The sequence below is a fragment of the Caretta caretta genome, chromosome 8, assembly GCF_965140235.1.
Source record: "Caretta caretta isolate rCarCar2 chromosome 8, rCarCar1.hap1, whole genome shotgun sequence".
In the NCBI taxonomy this organism is placed as follows: Eukaryota; Metazoa; Chordata; order Testudines; family Cheloniidae; genus Caretta; species Caretta caretta.
Window position 1 is genome coordinate 71,588,958 of NC_134213.1, and position 27,464 is coordinate 71,616,421.

General features: G+C 40.0%; 1 protein-coding gene across 4 annotated transcripts; it reads left to right on the forward strand.

The window, feature by feature from the left end:
* The first annotated feature begins 619 nt into the window (after positions 1–619).
* Positions 620–26,592, forward strand: LOC125640940 (putative ferric-chelate reductase 1). Of its 4 annotated transcripts, XM_048860122.2 has the most exons (18): positions 620–690; positions 1,476–1,629; positions 2,209–2,344; positions 11,335–11,530; positions 11,861–11,997; positions 12,517–12,611; positions 13,421–13,571; positions 14,945–15,124; positions 16,859–16,957; positions 17,915–18,062; positions 18,676–18,792; positions 20,503–20,615; positions 20,935–21,021; positions 21,927–22,024; positions 22,246–22,304; positions 23,199–23,342; positions 25,590–25,651; positions 25,737–26,592. In XM_048860122.2, the coding sequence occupies exons 4-18, from the start codon at positions 11,335–11,337 to the stop codon at positions 25,827–25,829; spliced, it is 1,779 nt and encodes a 592-aa protein (XP_048716079.2). In that variant the 5' UTR covers positions 620–690; positions 1,476–1,629; positions 2,209–2,344; the 3' UTR covers positions 25,830–26,592. The 4 variants fall into 4 exon arrangements, with proteins under 4 accessions (XP_048716079.2, XP_048716075.2, XP_048716077.2 ...); XM_048860118.2 differs by lacking the exon at positions 2,209–2,344; XM_048860120.2 differs by lacking the exons at positions 620–690; positions 2,209–2,344 and adding an exon at positions 771–877.
* The last annotated feature ends 872 nt before the right edge of the window (positions 26,593–27,464 follow it).

Consider the following 27,464-nt stretch of genomic DNA (forward strand, 5'->3'; position numbering starts at 1 on the left):
GAATTTGATCTTTTAGGACCCAATCCCAAAATGAAAATGCAGGCAGAGGCTTGTGCACACATAAAGCCCCTCAGAAATTAATACAGCTGTCCATGGAAATAGGTCTGCTTGCCTAGCGCTCATTACATGATTAGGACTTTAGCATTCAGATCCTCAGATTGATTTCAATGGAAGTTAGGCACTAATTAATACCTGTGAGGATCTAGGCCTTAGTTCTCAATTCTGCAAACATGCATTTGTTTAACTTTACTACTCGGAATGGTCCCATTGAAATCAATGGGCTACATTCAGTAGTGAAGTTAAGTGTGTGCATAATTATATGCATTAATTGTTGCAGCCTGGCAAAATTCTTCTTGCCTATTTGTCTAAGAAGAGTGTTCCCCCCCAGTGAGTAAAATATTATGTATTTTTCATTACTTACACATCAAGGTAAAGGGAAGTAAAGTAACTTTAAATGTGGTGTGGTAAATGTGTAAGACAATGTATTAAGACAGGTATTTCTAAAAGTTAATTTAAAGTGTTACTATTTTTTTCCTTTGTTCCTAGCCTCACACTTACTTTAACAAGCTGTTCCTAGGGCGTTTTCCCTTCTGATTAAAATACTGGTTGACTCCACCCCTCTGCTGAAGTATGATACAACTTGTCAGAAAGCAGGAAGTGTGGCTAGAGCACTCTGCATGATTTGATAAGGTAAGCATGATGTTAAGATTCTCTTGGTAGCTAAAATGCTTTGAAAACCGTGTACTAAAATACTAGTTTTAAGAGTGTTTGTGGTACTAGGTGAAGTGACTGCTTTATCCTGAGCAAGGTGTATGTAGCAAGTAAAGAACAGGTCTCCTACAGTCTGGTTCAAGAGTGTTCTGTTGTGATAATATAGGTCAGGCATAAGGTTAATGATTGCTTTCCTGTGATTAGAAAGTAATAATTGTAAATGGAATTTTAAAAAAAGTATGTTGATGGGGGAGAAACTCAGTTTTCTGTATTCCCTGTACTATACAGAAATGTAGGTATGAACAGCAAAATTCAATTATTATAATTTGGTATATGCAGAGAATATAACTTTTATTTTAAGCTTTATATATAATATAATTTTTTCTGGAAGTCCAGAAGCTTTTGAATGAACACAAATTAACTATTTTAATGCCATACACTTCCAGGATTGTTTTTATATTATACTAAAGCCTAAATTTCTTAGGACAACCTGTGCAAAGAGAAAGCTATGTTTCTAACAGTTATAAAGCAAATGAAAATGCTTTGCATTTAGTGTTTTATAATAATAATGCTTATACAATGCCTTTCACGGAAGACTTTGAAGAGATCTAATTATTTAGTAAGCATGTTCATTGCTGCAAGTTTGAGATATTAACAGAGATACTGTTAAACTAAATTTCTTTATCTAGAAACAATTTTGACTTTTAAAAAAATACATTTGCCTCTTCATGTTTTACAATTGTATCTTTGTATTTTTTTAAAAGAAAACTCTCTTCTCTATTCCTGCGAGGGGGAAAAAAACTATCCAATGGTCCTGATCTTATCATTCAACCTGCATAAGTGAACCCTATTAATTGGATGAAGGATTGGAGCCAAAGGTGCGAAAGCTGACTCCACTCTTGCACATATTCTAAACATGTGAGTAACTTTAAGCATGTGCATAAATGTTAGCTGGAAGCCCCAATCTTGCACAGTGTTATTAAGTGACCAAAGTAAACTGGATAAGTAAAAGAGAAAACTTTCTTCTCTACTCTTCCACTTTTATACTTGTTCAGTGGAATATGCTGAAAGAAGTGTGGTTTATATTTGTTTTTTAAGTTGCTATTATCCCTTTCTTTTTTTTTTAAAAAAAAAGAATTGCACCTGGCACAAAGCAAGTGTGTATTATAACCAGATATTATTGTATAAAATGGCAGAGCAAAAATGCATTTTCAGGAAAAGTTGTCAGAGAAGCTTCCTGATTTGTACCAGAAAAACATGTGTGCTTAAAAAAAAAAATGGCCCTGATCCTGTACGAGCACAGCAGTGTGCCAATGTGCAACAAGTTGCAAGATTAGCTCCTTGTTCACCTGTGTACAATTTCTTGTTCTACATACATGTATGTGTGAAATGTTTGTGGGTTGAACTTGGGAGTCTACTTTAAAAATGACAGTGTCAGGCTTCTTTATTTTAAAGCAAATGCACTTTGCTCTTTTGTGTGGCTTTTATATCTCTAAGGGTATGTCTACGCTTACCGTGGATTGATGCTGTGGTGATCGATCCACCGGGAGTTGATTTAGCGGATCTAGTGAAGACCCGCTAAATTGACCGCAGATCGCTCTCCTGTTGACTCCACTGGAATGAGAAGCATAAGGTAAGTCGACAGGAGAGTTTCTCCTATTGACCCAGCGCGGTGAAGACACCGCGATAAGTTGACGTAAGCTATGTTGACTCCAGCTACATTATTCACGTAGCTGGAGTTGCATAACTTAAGTTGACTTAATCTCGTAGTGTAGACCTGCCCTAAGAAGACACATTTAATCTTCCATGTATGCAGCTTTAATGTTAACTGAAATAGAAAACATTGTAACATGTCCCACGCTACAAACAGCAAATGAGACCCAATTTTTCCTTTGCTCAGACTTGAATTGGTCTGTGATTATTCCTGCTCTTGCACTGAACTGTATATTTTTGTCTTTTGCGAGTTAACAAAGAATGTGTACAGAATACAGAGAGCTCCCAATTTAAAAAGGGATACTATACTGTTCAGGATGACAGGACTAAAATACAACCTTCTTCCTCTATTCTAAAAGAAATTTTTGAAATGCAACTTTTTCTTTCACCCGGATGGTGAAATATCTATTAGACTTCCTAATAGCTCAGTCTTAAAGTCCCAACTTCTAAATGACTTACTAGTACAGGGTGCTGAGTTTATTGCTAAACTGAATATGCAAACAGAGCTGTCCTGCTCTCTGTGACTACTCTGTTCTTTAGAGCTGGCAGGGGATCAGAAGTGACCACAACCCTCTTTCTTGTATTGCTCAGGGAAGTGGAGCTCAGACAGCAGGGCTCTCTGTCCCTTGTTGCCCTGTGAGAATAGTGAAAACATGGCATAGTGTGATATGCACAGGTATCACTCGCACAGAAGTGCATGCAGAATCTGAACAGTGGCTCACCTAGTTTCTAATTCAGATGCTCCGTCTCCCTCTTCTGAAGAAATCCCTCAGGGATGGAGTGTGGGAACCTAGACTGTTCCATTTGGGGAAAGGGTGAGCTCTGCTATCAACCCAGTGGAACCAGCTGTTGTTTTCCCACCCCCAAAAACCTCATGGAGCTCGGGGGACCTGCTGGATGCCAGGGCCTTTGGTATAGAGGCCCAGTGGTTATGCACTGGCACTGTTTCCTCTCTGAATCCCTGGCAGTATGGCTTGAGTGAGGCCAAGCTCCTAGAGCTTCCTTGGCAGTTGCCTCAGGGCCCCCCTTTAGGAACATTGCCCACGTGTAGAGGGTTTAGCATGGGAGATAGCACAGGCTGAGGCTTCGCTGCTTTTTCTGCAAATTCTCCACGGGTCCAGCTGATGTTTTCCCTTTAACTGGAGATTGTTGATCTTTGAGAGAACCCCCCCATGATGTCCTGGGAGGTGGGATGGTGCTGGTGCTACAGAGGCACCTGACTACCTAGTGTGGACCTCTCATCTGGGGGGGGGGGGGCAGGTTTGTGTGCACACACATGTCAAGTGGGAAAAGGAATGATTAGGCCGTGGGATTCTAATCTTCATACAGCTTTTAGTCCTCTAGAAAAATGTGTGTGAGGATTGTGCAACTTTTTAGCCCATTAATGTTGAATATTGTCCCTCTAAAAATGCAATATGATAGTTGGGTGTGGCAGGATGGAGACGGAAAGTTGGCACAGCTGGGCACATTCAGGAGGAATCCATTTTCAATTTTAAAAACACATTTATGGGGTTTGTTTTTACAACTTTTGATCTGCACAAAATCCAAAGCTAATAATTCTATACTATACATTGTCTTAACAATAGCTGAAGTCAAATCCAGCATCTTTCAGTCCTCACTGTCCCACATCTACTAAGGGCCTGATCCAAAGGTCATTGTAGTCCATGAAAGTACAACCTCTTATTTTCCAATCTGTCCCTCCAAAGAACTTAGCCAGTGCTAGATACTTGAATACTTCAAACGGGGATAAACCTTTGAGTTGGCAGGTCCTGTTATGAACAATCTGGCTTCTCATCATAACAGCTTTTGTGGAGAGACCCTCCTGTCTCTCTTCTGAGGTCAAAACGACCTCTGTAAACTCCATCAGTTAGTGATCTTGCTCTGGTCTATTGCATATCTAAATAAGCACAGCTGTTTTCCCTTAGTTCTGATAAGCTGAGGAGGGAGGGACTTCAGGAGTGTCTCTTGCAGGTACTCAGAAGACCTGACTGGAAAACCAAAATATCTGTTCCTCACTTCTGAAATCACTAGCTTCCTGGGAACAATATTTGGGTTTTTAGGCAATCCCTGCTGGCCTGCCAACATGTTTACCCTATTTTCATGGGTTGTCCCCAGTGCAGGAGTCAGGGCAGGGTGCCTCCAGGGCAGAAGTCTCCTGCTTGAGCCCTGAGTAGCTTGCCTATCCTGTGAGAGACTTCTTAAAATGGAAGGCATTGGGTAACAATGGCTCGGGGAATAGATTGAAGATTCCAATTCAACTCCAGCTCAGGCCAGTACTGATTACAAGTTACCTATCAGCTGTTGGCTGTTTAGGTGACCTCTGTAAAACTTGTTTTACAGTCATGGCCCTGTTGCAACTAAATACTAGCACCAGAGCTGGCATTAACTGTTAATCAGGTTAGTCTGATCATGGAGAAGCTAAGGATGAAATGGACGTGGAAACTAAACTATATATTCATTTCCAGAGAGTCAGTCTCTCCTGAATTAGGATTGGTAGCAGAGACCGGAAGCAGACGCTGTCAAATATCATGATCTACTGAACACTGCATAATTAGAGGGCTGTAGGACTCTGGAAAATTCCAGATTCAGTACTTTTTATAGCTCAGTGTTTGAAGCATTGCTGTATGACACTTCTGCAAGTGGGGGTTTATTCAGATCAGTATATTTTGAAGCTAGGGGATTGCCAATTCTCTGTAATGAGAGAGCAGAAAAGGAGTAGTGTATTGCATAGAAATGAGTTACAAAGTACATAATGAACACACAAAAGCCCCCCTCTAACTGGCAAGTTCTAAAGCATTTCCCAAGTGACCGCTGTAAAACAAAGGTGTAAATCCTGTAACAGTTTGATAATCTACTGTGCTAGAATACATAGTTATAATATGATTAACTGTAACTAACAATCTGCTGACATTAAGGTCTGCCAGCTCTCACACCATATAGGACAACCATGTCATAAGGTCATTTTAAAAAAAATACTTCTGGACTATAAAAAAGCTGGGATAAAACAGCTTGACTTTCTTTTCGTGATTTACTGCAGTTTGGTTAACTTGTGAACAAAACCTTAAACTCCATGAAGATTTTCCATTTCAAATTGTATACAGATGGCTCTAAAGTAATATTCTCTAGCGTTTATATTAAGTTATCCCATACTACAAGAACTGCTGTCTTCTAATGGGTGTGTTCCTGTTATAAGGTCACTATGGATCTTCACGTATGGCACCAGTGTAGCTAACTGAGTTCTGCTTCACATTGGGTATAAAACCAGTCATCTGTGGGTAGCCTTCAGTTTTATTTGTAGTGCGGCTTAACTTTTTCCAGTTATGATTTAGTGGAATTTTTCTAGAGTCTTGGATTTAATGTGACCTTCTGATTGAGCTTTCCTTAGATCAGCTGACAAAAATCAATTCACTGCTTTTGAGCTGGAAATACGGTAATTTAATAAGCCATACCTTTGGAGGAGAAAAAAATCTAACAATCTTATTTTTCATTATTGTAAGACATTTATAGCTGCGATCATTTCCAAATTATTCAATACAGGTTGGGGGAAGGAGGCGTGTTTAAAAGTTTTTTGAAAGTCCTCTTCCCTTTCATGGTGAATTACAAATGTAAACAACAAAATGTGGTATTCAAACAGAATAACTCCAATGTGATCTATGTGCATTTTTACCCCAGAAGAGCCTGATCAAAAAATGGGGTGCACGTGAAGTCTGATGTTTCTAGTGTGTTTTCAGAGCACCATGATTAGGAACTTTTTTTTTTCTAATTTTCCTCCTTAACTACTTGTTTCAATGCTGCCCTGGAAAAATATATCTCTTAAGCTCTACACTATATTGTTTATACACTTATTGCAACTTTAATAGCTTTTGGACAGACTATAACATTTGAATTTGTTTACCTATTAGGCAAGTGTAGCAATAATCTTAATGTGTTGGTTAAGAGTTTTATTTTTCTTATCTTCTGTGATGGTTGCTCATTTTTAGCAAATAACATGAATGACTTCATGTTTTGGAAATTGCCTATGATGATAAAGCAAATCTATGCTACTGACTGGAGAACTGTAATTATCAGAAAAAGTAGCCCTGTAATTTTATGGAGGGAAGGGTAGCTATTCTAGATTCCATTAAGGTGTTATATGAGAAAGGGTTCGGAGAGTTTGGCTGACCCTGGACTGACTCTTCTGAACCTTCCAAGGAGAACAGCTGTATTGAGTGAATATAAATGTTCTGTAATTTTACTAATGATTGACATAGATTTACCAGGTTTATCTTCTTACCACTCTTAATTTCAACACATTATTTGAATTATTGAGATCTTATGGTACTTTCATCATTGTTTATGGTGACTTTTCTGAAGCAATTATTACTGGTTCAGTAAGTTAATTAGCTAATTCCCTTTAAAACTCTGAATATCACACCATCCTGACCTACTGATAATATATATATTCAATTTTCCAAGCAATTCAATTTTTCCTTCGTGGCTTTTAGTTAATGTGTGGTTGATGGTGTCATATTCACAAGGCTGTGAAGTGTTCTGTCTCAGTTATTACTGTTATGGACTTCAGGGCAAACAAGACACAAGTCTTAAAATGTACCTATACTGAGGCTTTATTGTAAGTCAGCTCCTTGACATTTTCTCCTGGTCTAGTTTTTCTCTTCCCTTAAGGAAGGGTAAGATATGCAATAGATTGGAGGTGAGAATGATCTTTGGTGCTATGCTTTAATTCCCAAACTTCAAGGTGTTTAGGTCTGGGGCTTTACCACTATGTGGAATGGTATCTGGCATGACATTCTGCTTTGGATTGGGTTTCAAACACTGAACTCCTTTCAGAGAATTTGGGCAACTTTGAATCTGAGGTACAGTATTTGGTTGGATTCACCTCTTACAAAAATTGGCTTCTGTTCAGTGCCAAATTCCTCTTCTCTCTGACATTCCACAGAAAGTGAATCTCCAAAAGACTTAAAATACTGCTGTATATACATGTAGTAGAAGGAACTGCATTTCAAGAATAACTTCCTGTTACTGGGAGAAGAACCCTGAGAAAAATGTTATGCTGTAAAAGAATCTTCACTCAAAGAAAGTAAGGGACTTTCTTAGGAAACTCAGCTGCGCTTTTTTTTTTTAAGGAGGAATAAATTTTAGTAGGAAAGTTGGGATACGGAGCAAACTCACTTATCCCTGTATAAATGTCTCCCTACCCCATCTCCCATTTTAAATGACTGTTCAGCATGACCATTATTTCACATCTCCCTCTTCTCTCCCCTGTGCAAAGCCATTTTTATCTTTATGGAAAAAAGTAGCATTGTTACCAATTCAGTTTGCAGAAGAATAACCTTGGCTTCTCTTTAAAAAAAAAAAATCTGTACCACATCCTCTACTATTTAAACTGGAACCCTAAACATTGTTTTGTTATCGCCTTATCACATACACGTCTTATCTCTTGGTAACTGTCAACATGTTGAAGCTGGCTGGGGACATGGAGTATTTTCCACTGAATGCATCCGATGAAGTGAGCTGTAGCTCATGAAAGCTTATGCTCACATAAATTTGTTAGTCTCTAAGGTGCCACAAGTCCTCCTTTTCTTTTTGCGAATACAGACTAACACAGCTGTTACTCTGAAACATGTTGAAGCTTATTATACCTTCTGTTACTAAGAGTTCATGACAGGGAGGGAAAAGTTGCAGTGACTTGAGCCAGCATACTGTGATCTCAACAAGGACTATGCAAGCTTTCTTTATACCAAAAATCTAATGCAACTCAGTTCTTGCAAACTATATCCTCTATGTGCTCCTCTGCCCCTCCAGCACAGAACGCTGGTGGTGACTGAGAATTGACGGATTTTTGAGATGTGCTTGAATGGGGACTAGGAGGAGCTCACCAAATTCATTCTAATTTGTCATCTGCAATAAGCTTGGAAACCAGCTCTCTAGAAGTAATCGATGACACAGTGAGTTTGTACACTAGCCTGTCTTGTGTCTCAGTGTTCTTAAGAAAAACAATAGTTTTGTTTTTCGGGGTGGTGGTGTTTGTTCTAGTAGTCCCTGAAGTATAATCACTCTGAAGACATGGATTTTTCTCAAATTTAGAGCTGTTTGCTGACTTTAAGTAGAAGCACAAATCCTGCATTGTTCTGTACAATTGCATCCAGCACTCTGGGAAAAGAGCTAATATTACATGCTTCTAGAGCAGTGGTTCTCAAACTGTGGGTCAGGACCCCAAAGTGGGTCGTGACCCTGTTTTAATGGGGTCGCCAGGGCTGGTGTTAAACTTGCTAGGGCTGAGCGGTGAAGCCCAAGCCCCACCACCTGGGAGCTGATGCCCTTGGGCTTTGACCCGGGTGGCAGGACTCAGGCTTTGGTTTCAGCCCTGGGCTTCATCTTTGCCCTAACCCTGGCTCAGGCTTCAGTCCCCACTCCTGGGCTCATGTAATAACTTTTGTTGTCAGAAGGAGGTCACAGTGCAATGAAGTTTGAGAATCCCTGTTCTAGAGTGAATAAATGGTTACTCTGGCCTTGTAGCCTTTCTGGTTTCTCTTTTATCACAGGGCAGGGCTCAGCTCATCTGAGAAATGGTGCTGTGCCTGTGTTATCTTTACATCCATATGTGCTTAGGAAGCTTCCGAACTCATTTTTTCTGATCTATTTGTTAAAATAGAGTACTTTCCCAGAAAGAAGATCTTTGGACCTCAGATTAGTATATTTCTGACTTGGGTATGTCTTCCTACACAGTTGAATAGGGGAACTCTACTCTCTCTGGTAATCTGCTTTCAACCTTGAGAGGCCTCAGTGAGGGTGAAGAGTCTTTCTTACCATTTTGTTTGACCATAGTAGAAACAAGTTATTTTCATCATATGGTAAAGGTGCACCAGGTACATGTCAAAACCCCAGATACCATTTAATGAGTATACCCTGAAATAATGCTGCCACCCAGAGCATCTGTCTTGGAACAATATTGTGCATAATATCAAATGGCTATCTTATACCTGTAAGTACAGAACGTATTGTGTATACAAATACTGTTCATATAACAGTACCATAATGCAAGAAAACACGAGGATGAGGCAAAATCAGTATAAAATGTATTCTTATTTTGAACAATTTCCTCATATATATAATTGAAAACTTTATTTACAATGTTCTGCTTAACATGCAGAATAGCAACCCCATCCCCATAAAAGATCTGACTGTACATAAAAGTAATGTTAAAAACCCAGACCTACCTTTCTGCCATACTCCCCATTGTGGCAGAACAAATTAAATTTTCTTTTCTTTCAAATTAAACCTCTGGTGTCAGATCTACATTGCCCTCCATCATGATCTTTAGTCCTAATAGATCATGGTTCTTTGCATCAATATTTGTTTCTCATGATGAAAGGAGAAAAAAAGTCCAGGACTACTCTGTTCAAATCCAAAAAGGTGATTCCATGGGGGAGTGCTTTGGGAAAACCTGTTTGTAGCTAATGGAAATACAGGTTTTTTCCCACAAACTAATAAACAAATATTTTTCTAGTGCATAAGATCAGAGTTTAGTTCTAGCCAGTAACTTTGTACTTTGAAACAGTAGCTTTATTACTGTGACAACATTCTAAAAATCGTTTGTTTCATCTGACTTTAAAGAAATGTTTTTCACTACTTGGCCATTGTAATCACTGGGGAAGATCTTGTCACTGGGGAATCTTTAGTCATGTAAAAAGGAATAAATATATGACTAGTTCCATCTGTACTGCTTGATTTGGACTACTTTGTCATTCTGATTAATAAACGTCTGGACTTGTGATAGGCTTTTGTTGTTCCTTAATGCTATGATCCTTTGCATTTGGAGGGATAGCTCAGTGGTTTGAGCATTGGCCTGCTAAACCAAGGGTTGTGAATTCAATCCTTGAGGGGGGGCCATTTAGGGATCTGGGGCAAAAATTGGGGATTGGTCCTGCTTTGAGCAGGGGGTTGGACTAGATGACCTCCTAAGGTCCCTTCCAACCCTGATATTCTATGATTTTGAAGCTGCATATGTCCCGAGTAACTGGTGGGCTTCATCTGACTGGACTGGTCAGATGAAGAAGGGTGTAATGCCATGTAGGGAGGGTTTTGAGTCAGGTCCCTGCTTGGGGCTGACTTATCTTTTCTAGGACTGACTGAAGAATGCAACTGAAGATTGTAGCATGGGCTGAGCACGAGACTGGGAAGCAGGAACTCCTGAGTTCTACTCCCAGGACAAAGATTCTTTGCAGCCTTGATCATGTCAGATAATCTCTCTCCCTCTGTTTCTCCATCTGTAAAACAGGGGTGATATTTACATATGTGAGAATGTTAGTGTTTTGTGAAGCATTTTGAAAATGTAAAAGGAAAGTGAGGAGTGTCTTTTATACTGTGTAATAAGGGCCAAGTATCCTCACTTCAAGTATCTGAGCATAGAAGAAGCAAAGGGTGAGCCCACACATGTTTGGGGGCTATTGCTCATGGTCCTATCTTCTCTTCACTGTTGAGAGGACCCATAAATATCAGCAGAAAGGCAGAAAAAACTCTTCTGAAAGGGCTGTTTTAAAAGGAGAAAATAAACTTACACCTTGCTTTAAATGGTAGCCTGTCCACAACACAAATCTGGCCAGAGAGGACAAACAGTACCACATGGCTGGGTGATCCTCCACAACCACAGGAGTTCTTGAACAAATAATCATTCATGCTAAAATTTGTTAAATGCTTGGTGTCTATAAACAATCTCATGAATGCCTGGCAATTGTCTGGATACTCCAGTTTGCTATGATTCTTGAACCTGGTGCCTTCGCTTGTGAAGATGTTTGCAAACATCTTTTTTTTTCTTTTTTTTTTTTTTAATTTAATCATTAGTCTTCCTACTCTGTAAACAGCATAGCATTTACAGTGTTGGTTAATAATGTGTGACTTTAACTTATTCAGATGGAGCCTCCTGGACTGGCTTTCACTCTTTGGATATTTGCCTTTCTTTCTGTTCCTGCGGCTGGTTATCCAAATGGAAAAGTAAAAGAGGCCTGCAGTAGTATGATGCCTTGCCATGGACATTCTCCACAGCCATTGCCTAAGCACACTATATCAGTGAATGAGACTGAATTTAGACCAGGGGACCATATAAAAGGTATTGTGTCCAGCATTGCAGCTGTGGTAAAGTACGGTGGTCAAAGAGAGTGCTTTGTCTTGCCTCACACTCCTCTTCTGTAGATTCCTTGTGGTTACCTGGTTTAAGGAACCATAGACAGCCCCATCCTGAGAAAGTTGAAATGTCCTGATGATGCTTATGAATGTTCATCCAAGTCAGTGCAGTTAACCTCTAAAATAGCATTAAACAGTGGTCATTGCTAAGGCACAGGGTTCGGGGGGCAGGGGAAGCATATTTGTTCACTTCCACCTTTACAGATTACATTGGAAACATCTTAACATCTTACCTTTTTTCCCCTCCTTATTTTAGTTAATTTGTCTGGTCCCGTTTTTGAAGGATTTTTCATACAAGCCCGGAATGCGGAGAACTTGGCTGGCCCTGCAGTTGGCTCTTTTATGCTAGCTGAAGAGAGGATTTCTCAGCTCCTGACATGTGGACTTACAAAGGTATGGTATGTGTTTCAAATGGGGACTAAGATGCATTGGTGTAGCTACACCAATAGCTAAAATCCCCAGTGTAGACATGCCCTAAGCTTCTTAGCCCTTCTCGTTCTGTTTAGGCAGCAGCTCAACACAGTTGGGCAGTGACTTGCAGATGGAGGTGTGGCTCTCTGCAGTTAGCTCTGGCCAGAGCCTCTAGCTTCCACTAATGTGCAATGGTTAGCGCCAACTGGCTCTGCACACAGCAAGTAGACTATACCTCTTAGTGTGTCAGTATTAAGTAGAACACACAGCATTGCAGACATCGGTCATTTCCACAGCCCAGTTGTAACTGATTCCCTTTCATAGGACCCCAATGGAAGGTGGGGTGGGTCTGGGCTTGTTCAGGACCGAGTTGAACTGCATCTCTGGTGCACCATTGTGTTGCCTTGTAAAATAACTATAGGAGTGCTGCTATATGTACATAGTTTGTCATATATACTCCTATGTGCAGGTTCTCTCTGATTCTGGATATATCTGTTTCAGAATTCTGCTGTCAGTCACACTAGTAAATCAAAAAAGAAACATGTAGAGGCTTATTGGGTTGCTCCCACGGATGCACCAGAACATGTACAATTTCTGTAAGTAAACACAACATTGGAGCTACTTTATTAGAAATGCAAACTAGGTGAATATATAGTGTTATCTCTGTCATAAATATTGACTAGCACCCAGGAAATGTCTCCGGAGGAAACCTCCCTCTTCTGCCCACACCAACTCCTGCTCAAGAACTGGCTCTGCCGCTTATGGAAAATCATCAAAATTCTCTCCTCTTTTGGAAGTGGGGGAAGTTACAAGGCATGTTACCAGCTGACACTGGCCTACTACTTAGGATTTTTCCTGTCTCTTGGCAAGGGGTGATTTACAAATGTAGTGATGGAAATATTTTTGTGATGTGTGAATTTTAGTTTAATTCCTAAGCAAAACTGCACACGTGTGCTACCGTTATATGGCTTTACAGTTTGGACCCAGGATGTATGGTATGAACAGTGACACTCATGTTTTTGAAATAGAAATTAAATGCCACCCTTCTGTGATGCTGCAAGTTATGCAGCAGGCAGTTGGGAAGTGACTGCCTTGAATCCGTTTCTGAAGCTTGATCTGCTATGTGGTAGGTCCTTTTAGCTGGAGGGTTTCACTCTTTTCCACCCCCCACCCCCCTCAAAAAAAACCCACCAACCACCAACCCACCCCATCAGGTACCTGTGTAGATGCCAAGTTTGGAGAGATTAATTGTATGACATAATATGACACGTGTGTTTGGTTTTGGCCCAGCTAAATAAAGGAGTTTCTCCCTCCTTTTTCGTAAAGCATTATTTAGTCATTCATTTAGTACTTACACACCCCTCACAGCACTGAATATTTGTATGGTTTTCTCCCCTCCCCTCAGAGCCACAGTTGTAGAGAAATATGAAATCTTTTGGGTGAAGATTCCTGGTCCCATCATTTCCCAACCTAATGCACCACCGTTGACGACACCTACAAGTATTACACCAGAGACTCTACCAACTTCACAGCCAGTTTACCATCTAACAAAATCAGTGGGTATCACTTCTCTATTATGAGCTAAATTCTGCAACCTTTATTCTGTTCTTATGCCTGGTTTCAACAGGAGTTTTTTCCTAAGTAGGGCTGCGGTTACGGTTTTCTTTGCCACTGTGTTGGCAGAAGGTGGAAGATAGGAAATAACCTATCAGATTATTGTTTGCAGTGTTGTTGTAGCCAGGTTAGTCCCAGGATATTAGAGAGACAAGGTTGGTGAGGTAATATCTTTTATTGGACCAACTTCTCTCTTTTTGTCTCAACTTGTCTTTCTTGCCAACAGAAGTTGGTCCAATAAAAGATATTACCTCACCCATCGTGTGTCTCAGATTATTAACTATTGAAGTGTTGAGAGAAAAGGAGTGGGGGAAGGAAACTCAGTTCAAGCACTGTTTTAGTAAGAAGGTGAAAAGACAAATACCTAAGCTCCTCTGGGGAGTGATGTCATGCTTTATGTATAAAGAGCCATGCTGACCTGTGGTTCTGTATAAATAAAACTCGGGTTTAAAAAAATGAGGGTGTGGGTTGGCAGGAACACAGTAGATTATTTCTATAGATTAGTGGGTAGGCTTAATTTATAACTGCTTGTTCACATGGATTTATCTTTGTATGGACTTCCATTACTGGTTCTTGAAGTGCTAATTAAAGTTGCAACATTAGTTGGGCAATAGTATTCTCATTTAACATGACCAGGTTTAGCAATATGACATCTTTTTCCACTTACTGCTATATTGAACATGCTTGTTCTGAATTTGTTGTATTTAAAGTACTCTCAAAGTTCAGTGCTATGTATCGGGCTTCTGTGCAGCTTATCTTTTCTTGGTGGGTTTTCAACTAACTATTCAGGAAAAAATAGACACTTTTTCTCCCCTAGTATGTGCTATTTTGAGTTGGTAAGAGTCCACAGTAGCATCTTTCTAATAACTTAAGCACTATGGGGTTGTTAATGACTTAGAATAGTCTAGGAAAAGTGAGACACCAGGAAGTCTGAAAAAGTATATAGAAACATTTTACTTTAATAAAATAAGTTATAATTAACTTAACAGAAGAAACGTCCTTGGATAGGAGAGGATTGTATTACATTTCCAAATTATAGCCTTGTTACTATTATGATGTCAAACTCTTTCATTTGAACTGATTGGTGAATTCAAAGCTCACAATTTAATAACTACCATGACAGTGAATTCTAATCCTGGTTAGTAATTATTGGCTGGGTGGGGTAGGGGAGAAGAAGAGGGGTTTCTTTATGCATTTTCTGTGTAAATCTTCACTTCTACATTAGTTGGGACTACAGTAATTGTAGTTGTACGTGGGGTGGGGTGGAGAATGACCAGCTTCTTTTGTTAACTTAATTTTCTACTTGTCTGTCCAGTTTAATGCCTCCGGCTGTGGAAGTACCAAGTTCTGCATAAGGAATCCTCCAAAATGTGATCCTGGGGCTGCCTATTGTTTCTTTCTGTCCTTCAAACAAAATAACCACTCAGTGCTTATTGAAATGAGTGGTCCTAGTGAAGGATATATAGCCTTTGCATTATCTCATGACCAGTGGATGGTGAGTATCCTTTTTACAGTATTTCCTATACCATCCAAGTAGCACAACAAAATACATAAATTTATTCTTAGTCAAGAAATTGAGGATGAAGACTGGTATAGCCCCACCATTCTCAGCTGCACGTCCGTCAGATTTTCTAAATTAAATAGACCTGAGCCTGAGTAGTAGTCAGATGAGAACCCTTCAAGAGAAACCTGAAATGCTGCTGGAAAAGGTGATAGTGGCACTTCCCCAACTAATAATTACTCCAGTGTGGTGCTCGAGAGCATTGCTGGATGGAGGTAGCCTCTTACAAGTGTGGATAGAAAAATGTAGTCCCCGACTTAACACTTGCATTAAAGATCCTCTGGCACTCTCTGAAAGAATAAGGAGAACTTGCCTTTGATCAAATTCCAGACAGTTACATTGTAGCATAACTAAATTCCTGGGTAGTTGCAGTTAGATGCGATATTCTCCACTGCCTGTCCTAAAAGGAATCTGCTGTATGTTCACTGTGGTTTCTGTCCAAAATAAGTATGCAGTTCAGGGGTGGACGCATTCATTCCTGAAAGCCCTTTGGAGATTCTTATGGTTGAAGAGAGTTACAATGTGAAAGAGTATTCTGCACTAATCAGTATATCTAACTTCCTTACTGAACAGAGTAACATTCTTAAAGCATTTCTACATGTCTGTTGTCACAGGAAAAAGTAGTTCTTCACTCTACAAATATAGGAAGAAATAATGTTCTCTTCTTTGTTGACCTCAACAGCTAATTCCAGTTTTAATCACAAATGTGATAATGTAAATTGATTTACTTAGCTTAAATAATCACAGTTATTTAAGGTTTCAGAGTAGCAGCCGTGTTAGTCTGTATTCACAAAAAGAAAAAGAGTACTTGTGGCACCTTAGAGACTAACCAATTTATTTGAGCATAAGCTTTTGTGAGCTACAGCTCACTTCATCGGATTCATTCAGTGGAAAATACAGTGGGGAGATTTATATACACAGAGAACATGAAACAATGGGTGTTACCATACACAGTGTAAGGAGAGTGATCACTTAAGATGAGCTATTACCAGCAGGAGAGCGGGGGGAGGTATTTAAGAGGCTCTGGCAATGTGGATGGGGATACTTTGTAGAAAAAGCCTGGAGTAATTTTATTTATAAATAAGTTATTCATTTGAGTTAAAATCCCACCCCTTTTTGGCACTGATGTTCAAAAAGTCTAGATAAAAACACTTTTAGCATCCCAAAAACACTGTGTCGATGGGCTGTTGGACACCATGATCAAACCATTTTACAGACTATCCTGGTGCTGCCTGCATAAATACTTTAAAAAGTACGTGTACCACTGACCCCCGGTGGTAAGCCTTTATAATTTCAGGCACTATAGCTTGCTGTGTTGGAGTAAACTTTTTAAAATTTAACATTATCATCTTCAACTTGACAATGCAAAGATTGGTATTGGCATATGGTGTGCAATTAAATAACTTTTAATACCTTGTAGATTTCTAGCTAATGTCATCCAAAAAAGTAGTAGTTCCATTTGATTTTGTAAGTTCAAACTTTCAACTTTTACAATACTTCAGGCCAGACTCTCCGTTTAGTTGCTCCATTGTAAACTTGCTGGAATGGCAATGGAGTTACTCCGAGTATAGCACAGGTGGAAAGGAGAGCTTGGAATAAACCATTCATCTGCATATGGCTTTGTCTATAACTTCTATCTAAATTGGGGGAAAATGCTTTTATTTTCAGGGTGACGATGATGCTTATCTGTGTATTAATGAAGATCACCGTATTAATGTAAACACGGCCTATCTTAGTGGGCGAACTCCTCCTGTGTTGGACTCAGAGGTATGGTATGTGACCGTTAAGTCACTTTGCACACAGCTGGGTCCTAAATTTGTCTCTTTTTAACCCAGTAGCTCTGAATGGAGCTAATAAGGCAGTAGCTCTATAACCAGCCATCTTATGATCAAGATCCCAAGATTTTTCCCTCTCTGGCCTTACTGACCCACCTCACATAGAAGGTGCTTATTTCTGATGCATAAGATATGTCAAGACCCAGATCTGTTGCTGGCTTCTTTATGACTTCTATTTGAACAACTTGTGGGGTAGTTTCCTTGTGGTCTGAGGAACTTGTCCTTTTTTGCCCCGTCTATGCTAGGGAAACTTTCTAAAAATCGCCTACTGTTGCTAATGCTGATGGAGCTCCACAGGGCAAGTGATCTTTGAGAGCCCTGCAGTAACTCTACAAGAGGTTAACTGAGAGTAAAAATGGTAGCGGGGAGTGACTTCCCCAAGGTCATGCTGAGGTGGCAGACAAATGGGTAATACGATGCAAATTTCCTGATTCTGTTATTCAGGGAAGCACTCTGTCTTTGCCTTATGCTCTCTGTGTGTGACCTTGAGCAAGTAATTTAACCTCACAGTGCTCCTGTGCAGCTATTGTCTTTTAAAAATAGTCTTCTGTAAATGCACCGTGTAAGACTCAATTTTGTTAGTCACCATTTTGAAGACAGAGCCCTAAAATGTAACGTGTGAAAGCATGTGCCTGCAGCTGTTGCCTAGAAACCTACCACACCAGCAGAACTCTCAGATTTTTGCTGGCATTATGGACTATGCTGATGCAGCTAACTCTCTCTTTTTATGATGTAGGCTGTTAAGAGACAGTGAACATTGGCTCATTATCCAACATTGGTCAAGCAGAGCTTGGCCAAAATCACTGGCCTTGAGGAAGGAGCACAGTAAATTTGTGTGGGGTCTTTCAAACTTGAAATGAGTATTAAATGTTAATTGTATGTTTCATAGAATGGCCTTGAAGATATCTCATGGAGAGTGGCTGATGGTCTTGTTCAGTGCTCTTTCAGAAGAAACCTTCGTCTTCCTGCTTATAAAGGGAGGTTTAATCTAGATGCTAATTATTACATCTTTCTGGCAGATGGGGGGGCAAGTGAAGGTAAGTCTGATTTGAAGATATGGTTAAATATTCACATTTCTCAAACATGCTAAACAAGGACTATCCCCTGTAAGGTATATTAAAAATAAACATGAGAAGTAATCTGACTTCTGTCTCAAGTTTCACATGTAACCAGTGAAAATGACCTTAATGTAATGAGTTCTGGCTTATCTCTGGAATTGTAACAAAAATCTGGTTTGTTTTTAATATAAATGTGTTCCATAACCATCTGGTGCTTGGAGTAGTATTCTTGAGAGAGAATCGTATACAATTTTTAATAGGGATTAAACTAAAAGGAGTATGGAAACTAAATAGCATTGTATACAAGATAATCTTCAAACCCCTATAGATCTAATAGAATGCTATCTTTTTTTTTTTTTAAGGTAGATTATACATATTTATAATTTTTTGAAAAACTCTTATAGGGGGGCGGGTGGAGCTGAATCCAAAAGATTCCAGTCAGAATCTGCAGAGGTGAAATTTACAAACACAATCGCCATCCCCCTACAACACATGATGCTCACTGAATTGTAAACAAAGGATGGGAGGGGAAAGGGTACAAGCACAGCGACTTTAATTAACAATCTATAAACTACTCTGTATCTTTGCATAGGAGGTCTAATTCACAAACATCATCGTCAGCCTCTGATCACCAATGGAATGTACAATGTCACAGACTCTCCAAAAGATATAGGGGGATCCCGCTCTCCACTTCTTCTTAAACTCCATGGCAAGTTACAGTTCTAACTTCAAATACTAGATTTGCTGAGTGCTGAAGAGGCTACTATTGATTGCAGAAAGAAGGATGAAAATTTTGGAAAGTAGCTATTTCCTGTGGTGTGTCAGTCCACTGGGGTATCTGCTTCTCCTGATACAAGAGCTGGTTTGGAAAACTAGGGGGGAAAAGTAGGAACACTTTTTTTTTTTTTTTTTTTTTTGCTTAAGTTTAAAAAACCTGACAAACTGTAACTTGGCTTTGCAGGATTCTACTCATCCAGAGAGAGGAACTTGTTTTACTTATTTGTTAAGCATACTACTAGCTCTCTTGTTTTTAAAGGAATTTTGTTTTCTTATTTTTATGACTTGGCAGTCTAAATTTAGAATTGTATTTCTATTTTGAAGTTCCCTTTTTCCAATACAATGTAAAATAAATGCATGTACCACGAGTAAGGCTACATTTTAGTCACAGGTATTTTTAGTAAAACTCATGGACAGGTCACAGGCAGTAAACAAAAACTTATGGCCCGTGACCTGTCCATGACTTTTACTATATACCCTTAATTAAAACTTTGGGCTGGAAGGCCGTAGGTGCTGCCGGGGGGATGTGCAGAAATGGTCCAGGACCTCTGCTGGTGCGGCTCATGGCCTGGGACCCCTGCTGTGGGGGGAGGGTTGGCAGAGCTGGCAGGCTCCCTACCTGGCTCCAACCGGCATGTCCCCACAGCTCCTTGGGGGAGGGGCAGCCAGGGGAGCTCCATGCACTTCTCCTGCTGGGAACGGCAGCTAATGGGAGCTGCAGGGACAGCATCTGTGGGTGCGAGTAGCGCATGGAGCCCTCTGGCTCCTCCACCTAGGAGCTGCAGGGACATGCCAGTGGGAGCCAGGGAGCCCCCCCCAGGTAAGCTCTACCCTGCATCCCACACACCCAAACTGCTGCTGGCCCAGGGGCTGCCCGACTCAGGCAGCCCTTGAGCCAGCACCGGCCACTGCAGAAGTCATGGAGGTCACGGAAAGTCCCAGAATCCATGAGTTCCGTGACCTCTGACAGTCACGCAGCCTTAATCATGAGACACTCATTGGGTGGTGGTTTGGAGCCTGAGCCAAAGCCCATTGAAGTTAATGGGATTCTTTCCATTCACATTAATTGACTTTGAACCAGGTCCTTAAAGAGCTGAATGAAAATTCTACTTTCTGTCAAAGAAAGAAGACCTGTTTTGAATTAACTTTAAACTTTTGCTACTAAAATCTAACTCAAAAATTCACTGTGTAGGTGCTCACCAGAAAACCTGTGGTCAGAGATAACGCATGGGCTGCTCATTACTGCCTCTGTTTTGACCTGTGCTGTTGCACAGTGAACCGGCTCATGGAGGCAGCAATAGACTGCCCTCTGGTTTGGAAGTGAAATCTATATCTTTGTGCATGTGCCTTCTCTGACCTGGCCCAGATCTCTCTACAGTGCTATCCATACAGATTAGTCCTATTATTGGCTGATCTCAGCTCAAAAAAATAGAGATATAACATAGCAAGAGTACACCAATGTGCCTATGCACCTCTTTGTGTGAGGCATTTTTGAACCAAGTACCAGCAGGATTTGACCCTCTACTCTTTTATGTTCTTCTAATGCTACATTTTGAAGCTTATCCTCTGCAATATTTGGTCAATTTTATTCATATCCAGTGTTATAACCAAATTTTCACATGTGACTATTTTTCTCCTTCAGCTTCATTAATGTTTGTTGCATGGATGACTACAGTTAGTATTGGTGTTATTGTTGCCAGATTCTTCAAACCAGTTTGGCCTCATTCGTTGTTTGGAAAGGAGATTTGGTTCCAGGTGGGCAAAAAACTATACATAAAAGTTTAGTATGTATTAGTCTTATTACAAATAGAATAAAACACGAGAGACTGTCATGCTCCTTATACTAAATTTTCTTTTATTTCTTGACCTGGGGTGCCACAGGCCATAACTTTCATTTGGATTTGTGAAGTACAATGAGCTCAGTTAGGTACTGTCTCATATTTACAATGGACTTTGCCTTTACTAGTAATCTCTGCTTGCCTGCCAATGTAATGCAAACTCTAACAGTTTAATCTAATAAAACTCCAAAATACACTGCCATCCCTTCTTTTTAAACCTATTTAAATGTTCATAGGTACATCGTATGCTGATGCTGACCACAGTGCTTCTTACGAGCATCGCTTTTGTTCTTCCTTTTATATACAGAGGAGGCTGGAGTAAAGTGAGTAAAAATTTTGTGCTGCCTCTGAGATTTTAAGTCTGTGTATTGGTTCCAGGATAAATGTCATTTGAAGTATGAACAGTAGATTTGGGTTTTTTTAAATGTCATCCTAGGTAGTTATTTAATTCCAAAGAAATTACGATGAAAGCTGTTACTTCATTGCTGTGCTTGAGTGATCTCCTGATGACAAACAAGTATAAGTCAGGCATTTATCTTTCTGGTTTTCCCCCTGTGTGTGAAAGCCCTTGTTTAGAATTATTCTACCTGCTTTGAGCCCACTTTTTTTCTAGTTTCACCACAGAAACTAAAGATGAAAAAGATCTATTAGGTCCTGAGTCAATCTGCTGCTTCTTCCCCTCCCCTCATCCAGCTAATACAGAACTCTTCTGTGTGGTATAATTTTCCAGTGCTTTATCTGGCCTAATTTTAAATGATGGAATGCAAAGCACTTCTCTTAAGAAAAGTGTTCTATGTGTGACGATAGTACTTGACATCAAGTTCTCCCCAACACTCAGTCTGAATCTTCCTAACGCTCAGTGTGAATCTTCCTTTTCCTGATTATGTCCTTTGCTCTTAGCTTTGTCCCCATGGTCCACTAGTTCTCTCTTTTTTTTCTCAAGCTGCCTAGTACACTATAAATAACAATTCAGTTTTAAATTTAATTTAAAAACATACACTGGGAGAAAAAGTGCTCTACTCATAGCCAAGACTTGGAGCAAAAAGCATGTGAGGTGGGAACACTAGTAGCTAAGGAGAGGGCCTTGGAATGTACCTGAAAGAAACTGTATTAAAATAAGGCTTTGCAATTGTGTACAGTTGTTCCTGACCTGTTCTTTGGTCTGAATAATGCTTGCATTGTTTAGCATGAATGTCACAGTATTAATAAAAAGAAATCGTTTGTTCAGTGGGCAGGCTTTCACCCGTATCTTGGCTGTACCGTGATGGCTCTGGCAATCTTTCAACCTCTGATAGCTGGTTTCAGACCACCTCCTCATGCACCAAGGTACTCTGATATTTACACTCCTTAAAATGTCATAATGTACTTCTCCAAGAGGTTACACTGATAGTATACAAAACAAGTTTTAAACATGTTTCATACAGATACAAACTTCATATTTTTCAAGGTAACATGGCATATTTAAGGATCTTTTTCCATCCTTTGGAAGATTTCAGGTTGGCAACTAAATTACTTGATATAACACTGATTATTTCTTCACCTTGTAGAAGGCAAGTATTTAACTGGGTTCACTGGAGTGCTGGCACAACAGCTAGAATACTAGCTGGTGAGTAATTGTAATCCTGTCTAGGCATATCTAGTGTACCTCATTGTTTATAGCCCATTTGTAATTTGCTTAGACATCTTGAGATGTTGGTATTGCAGAAATGGAGTGGTGGTTGAACTCTAGTTACACAAACATGGATCTTAATGTAGATGACCGCTTCAATCTCGTTAATCACCAAAGTGGTCTTAGAATAAGGGTTTTGTCTGTGTGGGCTATACAAACCAGACGTAATCCTGTACAGTAGCAAGGGTAAGCAACAACCAGACAAATTTGTGCAATTTGTGTATTCAAAGCTCCTCTCCTTTCCCTAAGTCTCCACCTATCCATATGGAGTACTGGGACCCCTATTGTGCCTTTCGTCTTTGGGGACTCTGGTGGCCCATCTCCTTCAGGGCCTAAGTGGGCACAAGGCACCTCTCTCCTCATCTTGTAGTTTTGGGGGAAACCATTTTGTTTTGGGTTTTTTTGATTTGTTTTTTAAATTATGTATAATCACCAGAGTTTCCAAATCGGTTGGGGTTCTCCATTTATTTGGAGGAATTTGTGTATCACACATGGTGGCTGTGTATCACATCATTGTCCTTCTAAACCTCTTTTTAGATTAGTATGTTTACAATCTATATGGTAAATTAGCTCCGGACCATAGCTAATTTATGATCCTATGACGTTATTTCATAGGATCAATGTATAACAAGGATCATGGTTATCCTGAGCCATACAGTTAGAGATAGCTGGATGTGGTTTTTCACTCTTAATATATACTCCAGAAGTATATTTAACTCTTGATAACCTTTCACCCACTAAGCCATAAGCTTGTGTCGCTTTGTCGTGGGGACAGTACTTCTCAATGTTTTGTTTTCACATCTTTAAACTATGACTTTGTTTTAACAACAGTGGTGACTATGTTCCTGGGAATGGACCTACCAGCACTCAACCTTCCAGACCCATGGGACACGTATACAATGATTGGATTTGTAGCTTGGCACGTCGGTATTGATATTCTCCTGGAGATACATAGCTACTGTCTCATTCGCAAAGGTACAAACCAAACATCTGATGAAGTGAGCTGTAGCTCACGAAAGTTCATGCTCAAATAAATTGGTTAGTCTCTAAGGTGCCACAAGTACTCCTTTTCTTTTTGCAAATACAGACTAACACGGCTGTTCCTCTGAAACCTGTCAATATGGCTAGTGTCACTCAGGTAGTGGCCAGGTAGTGCAAAATAGGACTTCCCAGGTGAAATGCAAAAACTTGGATAATTTATCTCACTCAGTTAGGAAGCTTAAACCAGCTACTAATGTTGTGTTTGCAAATATCAGCTTGTTTAGGTGATTTTGGATATGTGAAATAGATGCATGGATGACTACTTGTATGTAAATTTGGTGACCACTCTTGAAAACAATAGGTGAATTGTTTTGACACTTTTTTTTGTTTTTTGGTTAGAATTTCCTGGCAATAAGTGCTGGTGCATTTTTCAATTGAACTGCGTGTCATGAAATCCCAAAACTTAGAGGGTCTCACAATTCTCTAAAACTTACTCCAAAAATCATCTGTTTGTGTTGCTAGCTCAACACTGGCTATTGTGATATTATGGGGAAAGTCAAGCTTAGTGTGGGAGTGAACTCAATCCTTTGAATCTGGATAGGAAAGCAGGTACTGTCGCTTGGGATCCTCTGCGATAAACCATTACTGTAACTAGCTGTAGCTGCCTACCTAGGAACAGACTGATCAACAGCAGGGGACCTTAAGCACAAATGCTATTTGAGCAAAAATGAGTAACTCATTAGCTGCTAAATACCAGGGCCCCTGGCCCTATTGAAGTCTATGGGAGTTTTGAAGTTAATTTCAGTAAGGCACAGGATTTCATACCAAATTCTTATCTTCACTTTGGTCAGTATCTCACCAGGAGTCAAGATTATATACACAAGTAAATAAACCACTGCATAGTTGCCGAGAAGGATGGAGAGCAGTTGTTACAGTCGGGGTGAAAGTAATATTAAATACTTACCGGTACAGGACCTTGGGTAGAAGGGGTGGGGCTGGGGGGTCAGCCTCCCCCAGCCAGCCCATCCATGCTGCCTGGCCCGCGCTGCCTGGGCTCTGGCAGAGATTTAAAAGGGCCCGGGGCTCTGGCCCTTTTAAATCACTGGCCCTGGGGCAGCTTCCCCTCTTGCCCGCCTCGCCGCCCCCCAGTCGGCAGCCCTGCCGGTAGCGACATTAAAGCGCTGCCATGGTCGTGCTTTAACATCGGCTGCGTATAGGCTGGTACTGGCTTCTTATCGGTACATGGTACCCTCCTACTTTCACCCCTGGTTACAGTAGACCAGAAGGGTGATAGTTACTAATAAAATAGAATGCAGAGAAATGACCAATTTAGCTATTATGTGGAGAAGTGGGAGGAGTTAGATGCTGCCTATACATGAGGGGAGAAGAATTGCGTGACTCTGGTTTCTGTCTTGAATAACCAGAGGAAAGCAGCATCAAATGGCTCAAAATGAGGGCGGGGAAAAACTGAGGATTTTTGGAGGAAAGAAGAGTTAAATTCCAGCTGACCATGAGAAATCCAGGAGCTGATGTAGAAATCCTAACCGAATTGTCCTCTTTAGCAATGGCTCTCAAACTTTCCAGACGAGTAACCCCTTTCAGGAGTCTGTCTTGTGTACCCCAAGTTTCACCTCACTTAACTACTTGCTTATAAAATCAGACCTAAAAATGCAAGTGTCACAGAAAATTGTATACTTTCTCATTTTTACCATATAATTATAAAATCTACTGGAATATAAAATATTGTACTTACATTTCAGCATATAGTACATAGAGACTGACTTGTTTATACTGATCTATGAAATTTTAGTTTATATTGATTTCGTAGTGCTTTTTATATAGTCTCTTGTAAACCCTAGGCAAATGTCTAGATGAGTTGCTGTATTCCCTGAAGACCTCTGCCTATCCCTGGTTGAGAACCACTGCTCTTTAGCATTTAAAAGACAAAACACTGAGAGTGTCCTCTATGCTTCTGGCAAGCTCTTCCAAATTTTCATGAACCTTCTATCCTTATTTCTACTTAACTGTGAACACTGAAGTGTAGGCCATGAGAGGATGCATTGCTTGAGGCTTTTTCAGTGGTGTTTCTGAACTGGCTGTAGAGAGACCTGTTCATCAGTCTTAATACCATGCCCTCCATTGACTAAATCAACCATTAGCCAGAAAGAAGTGTGTGTTTGAAACATTGCATCTCTTCTTATCAAGTACAGGGTTAACCACCTGTTTGTTTTGGTTTTGCAGTTGAAGTGATTGATGAAGATAGAATACAAATTCTGCAGTCACTAACGTCGGCAGAGGCAGAGGCAAGTTGCTACCTTGGAAAGTATTTCACGGTGTGTGCTTTTCTTTACAACACTGTAATTGTAAAATGTGTATTTTCTCTTGTAGGGTCATACATTTAAAGAGATTGTGTTAACCATCTACATCTGTGGAAATACAGCATTCCTTATTACCTTCCTGGCAGCAATCCACCAACTATGAATTTCTGGCAAAGACATTAGATGTTGAACATTTGCAGTGAAATCAAGAGTGAAGCACCACTCAAGGAATTATTACAGATTCCAGTGTTGCTGCAATACCTTCCTGAAGTTACACTTGAAGAATAATTTGTGTGTGTGTGTGAGAAGACTTCATCAGTCTGTGCTCTCATGATCATCAACAGAGAGAATGTATGTTTAGATTCTAAAGACAGTTTGGGCAGGACTGCAACATCAATCTTTGATATTTTTTTTTATGGGAGTCCTTCCCTGAGTAAGGACTGCAATAACTCTCTTAATCCAGTAATTTAACTTTTTGTTTTGAAGTGTGTAGGCTGAGCGGGTATGATGATAACTACTGGTTGATAGGGGTGGAAATCACTGTTTTGATTTTTTGTCGTCATTCTCTTAACCTACACATATGTTATTTGGAATACTGAATAGACCAGTCCTAAATCTGCTTGTCACATAGTTCAGTTTACCATATTGCTTAATGAATAATGTACTGCCTAATGGTTCTTATTTAAAGTATGTGATGTTAGTATTGTGCACTCCAAAAATCTCAGCATGATTGTCACAAACACAAGTTGATTCATCAAGGACTACATTGGCCTATTTCTCTGCAGTTAAATGCAAAAACTACTTTCTGCTCTAAGAGCAGTTCCATATAACACACACAGTGGGCTGAGCTTCAGTCCTGTAACTTTGTCATTGCTTGCATCAATTACAAGATTTAAAAAAAAAAAATCTTTTGAATATAAAGAGAAGACACACTGCAAAACTCATTATGGGAAACTTTTAGCAAAACTGTGCCACAGTGTCTCTAGATAGTCACAGTGTCTTCTGGCCACTTAAGTCAAAATATCTGCTCCATCACTTTGTGATTAAATATGGTACTGTTAGATAGAAACAAAGAGTTTCCTTGACCTCTTGGTTAACCTGATAGAAGTTGCTTTCCCACAGCTCTTTTTTTGAAATTAGCATGTCTATCCAACATAATGACCTTTTGCTTCATGTGCATGGGAATACTAGAGAAACCGGGGGGAAGGGGAAAATGTGCCTCTCCCCAGTTTGAGCAGTAAGGGATTCCCATAAGCAATATTGGCTAGATAAAAACAACTCTCTCTCCACTTGTTTTAAATTGTTTGTTTTGTGGGTTTCTCTAGGGGTGGCAGTAGCTCTGCTTCTAGAACGCTTTGACTATGTAGTTGCCAGTGTTTTACTAGTGATCACTGCAATAATACCCCCTGCGAACCCTGAACGGCTTACTTTCAAAGCACAAAGATTTAGGTATGTTATAACAGAATATTTTGCCAACCAGGGAATACCTGACTAGCTGTGAGAGGTGAGATTGGGGATGAAGAAAGGTATATGAATCCAGACCTGTCCACCCTCTGCTCTCTTAACAAGCATGACGTAGCTGTGGAATTTGTCACAGACGGGAATTAGGTTATACAGGAGACAATATATAGCCACCACTTATCTGTACTCCCTCCATCTGGTACCCACTAATGTAGTTGGTTAAAGGAACAACTCAGTGGAGGGCTACAGGCTCAGGCTGTTGGTTCAAGCTTATTTTCATCTTGGCTCCTCCAGAGCTATCAGCCGCACAAGCATGTGTTTCAGCCCCAACCTGCTG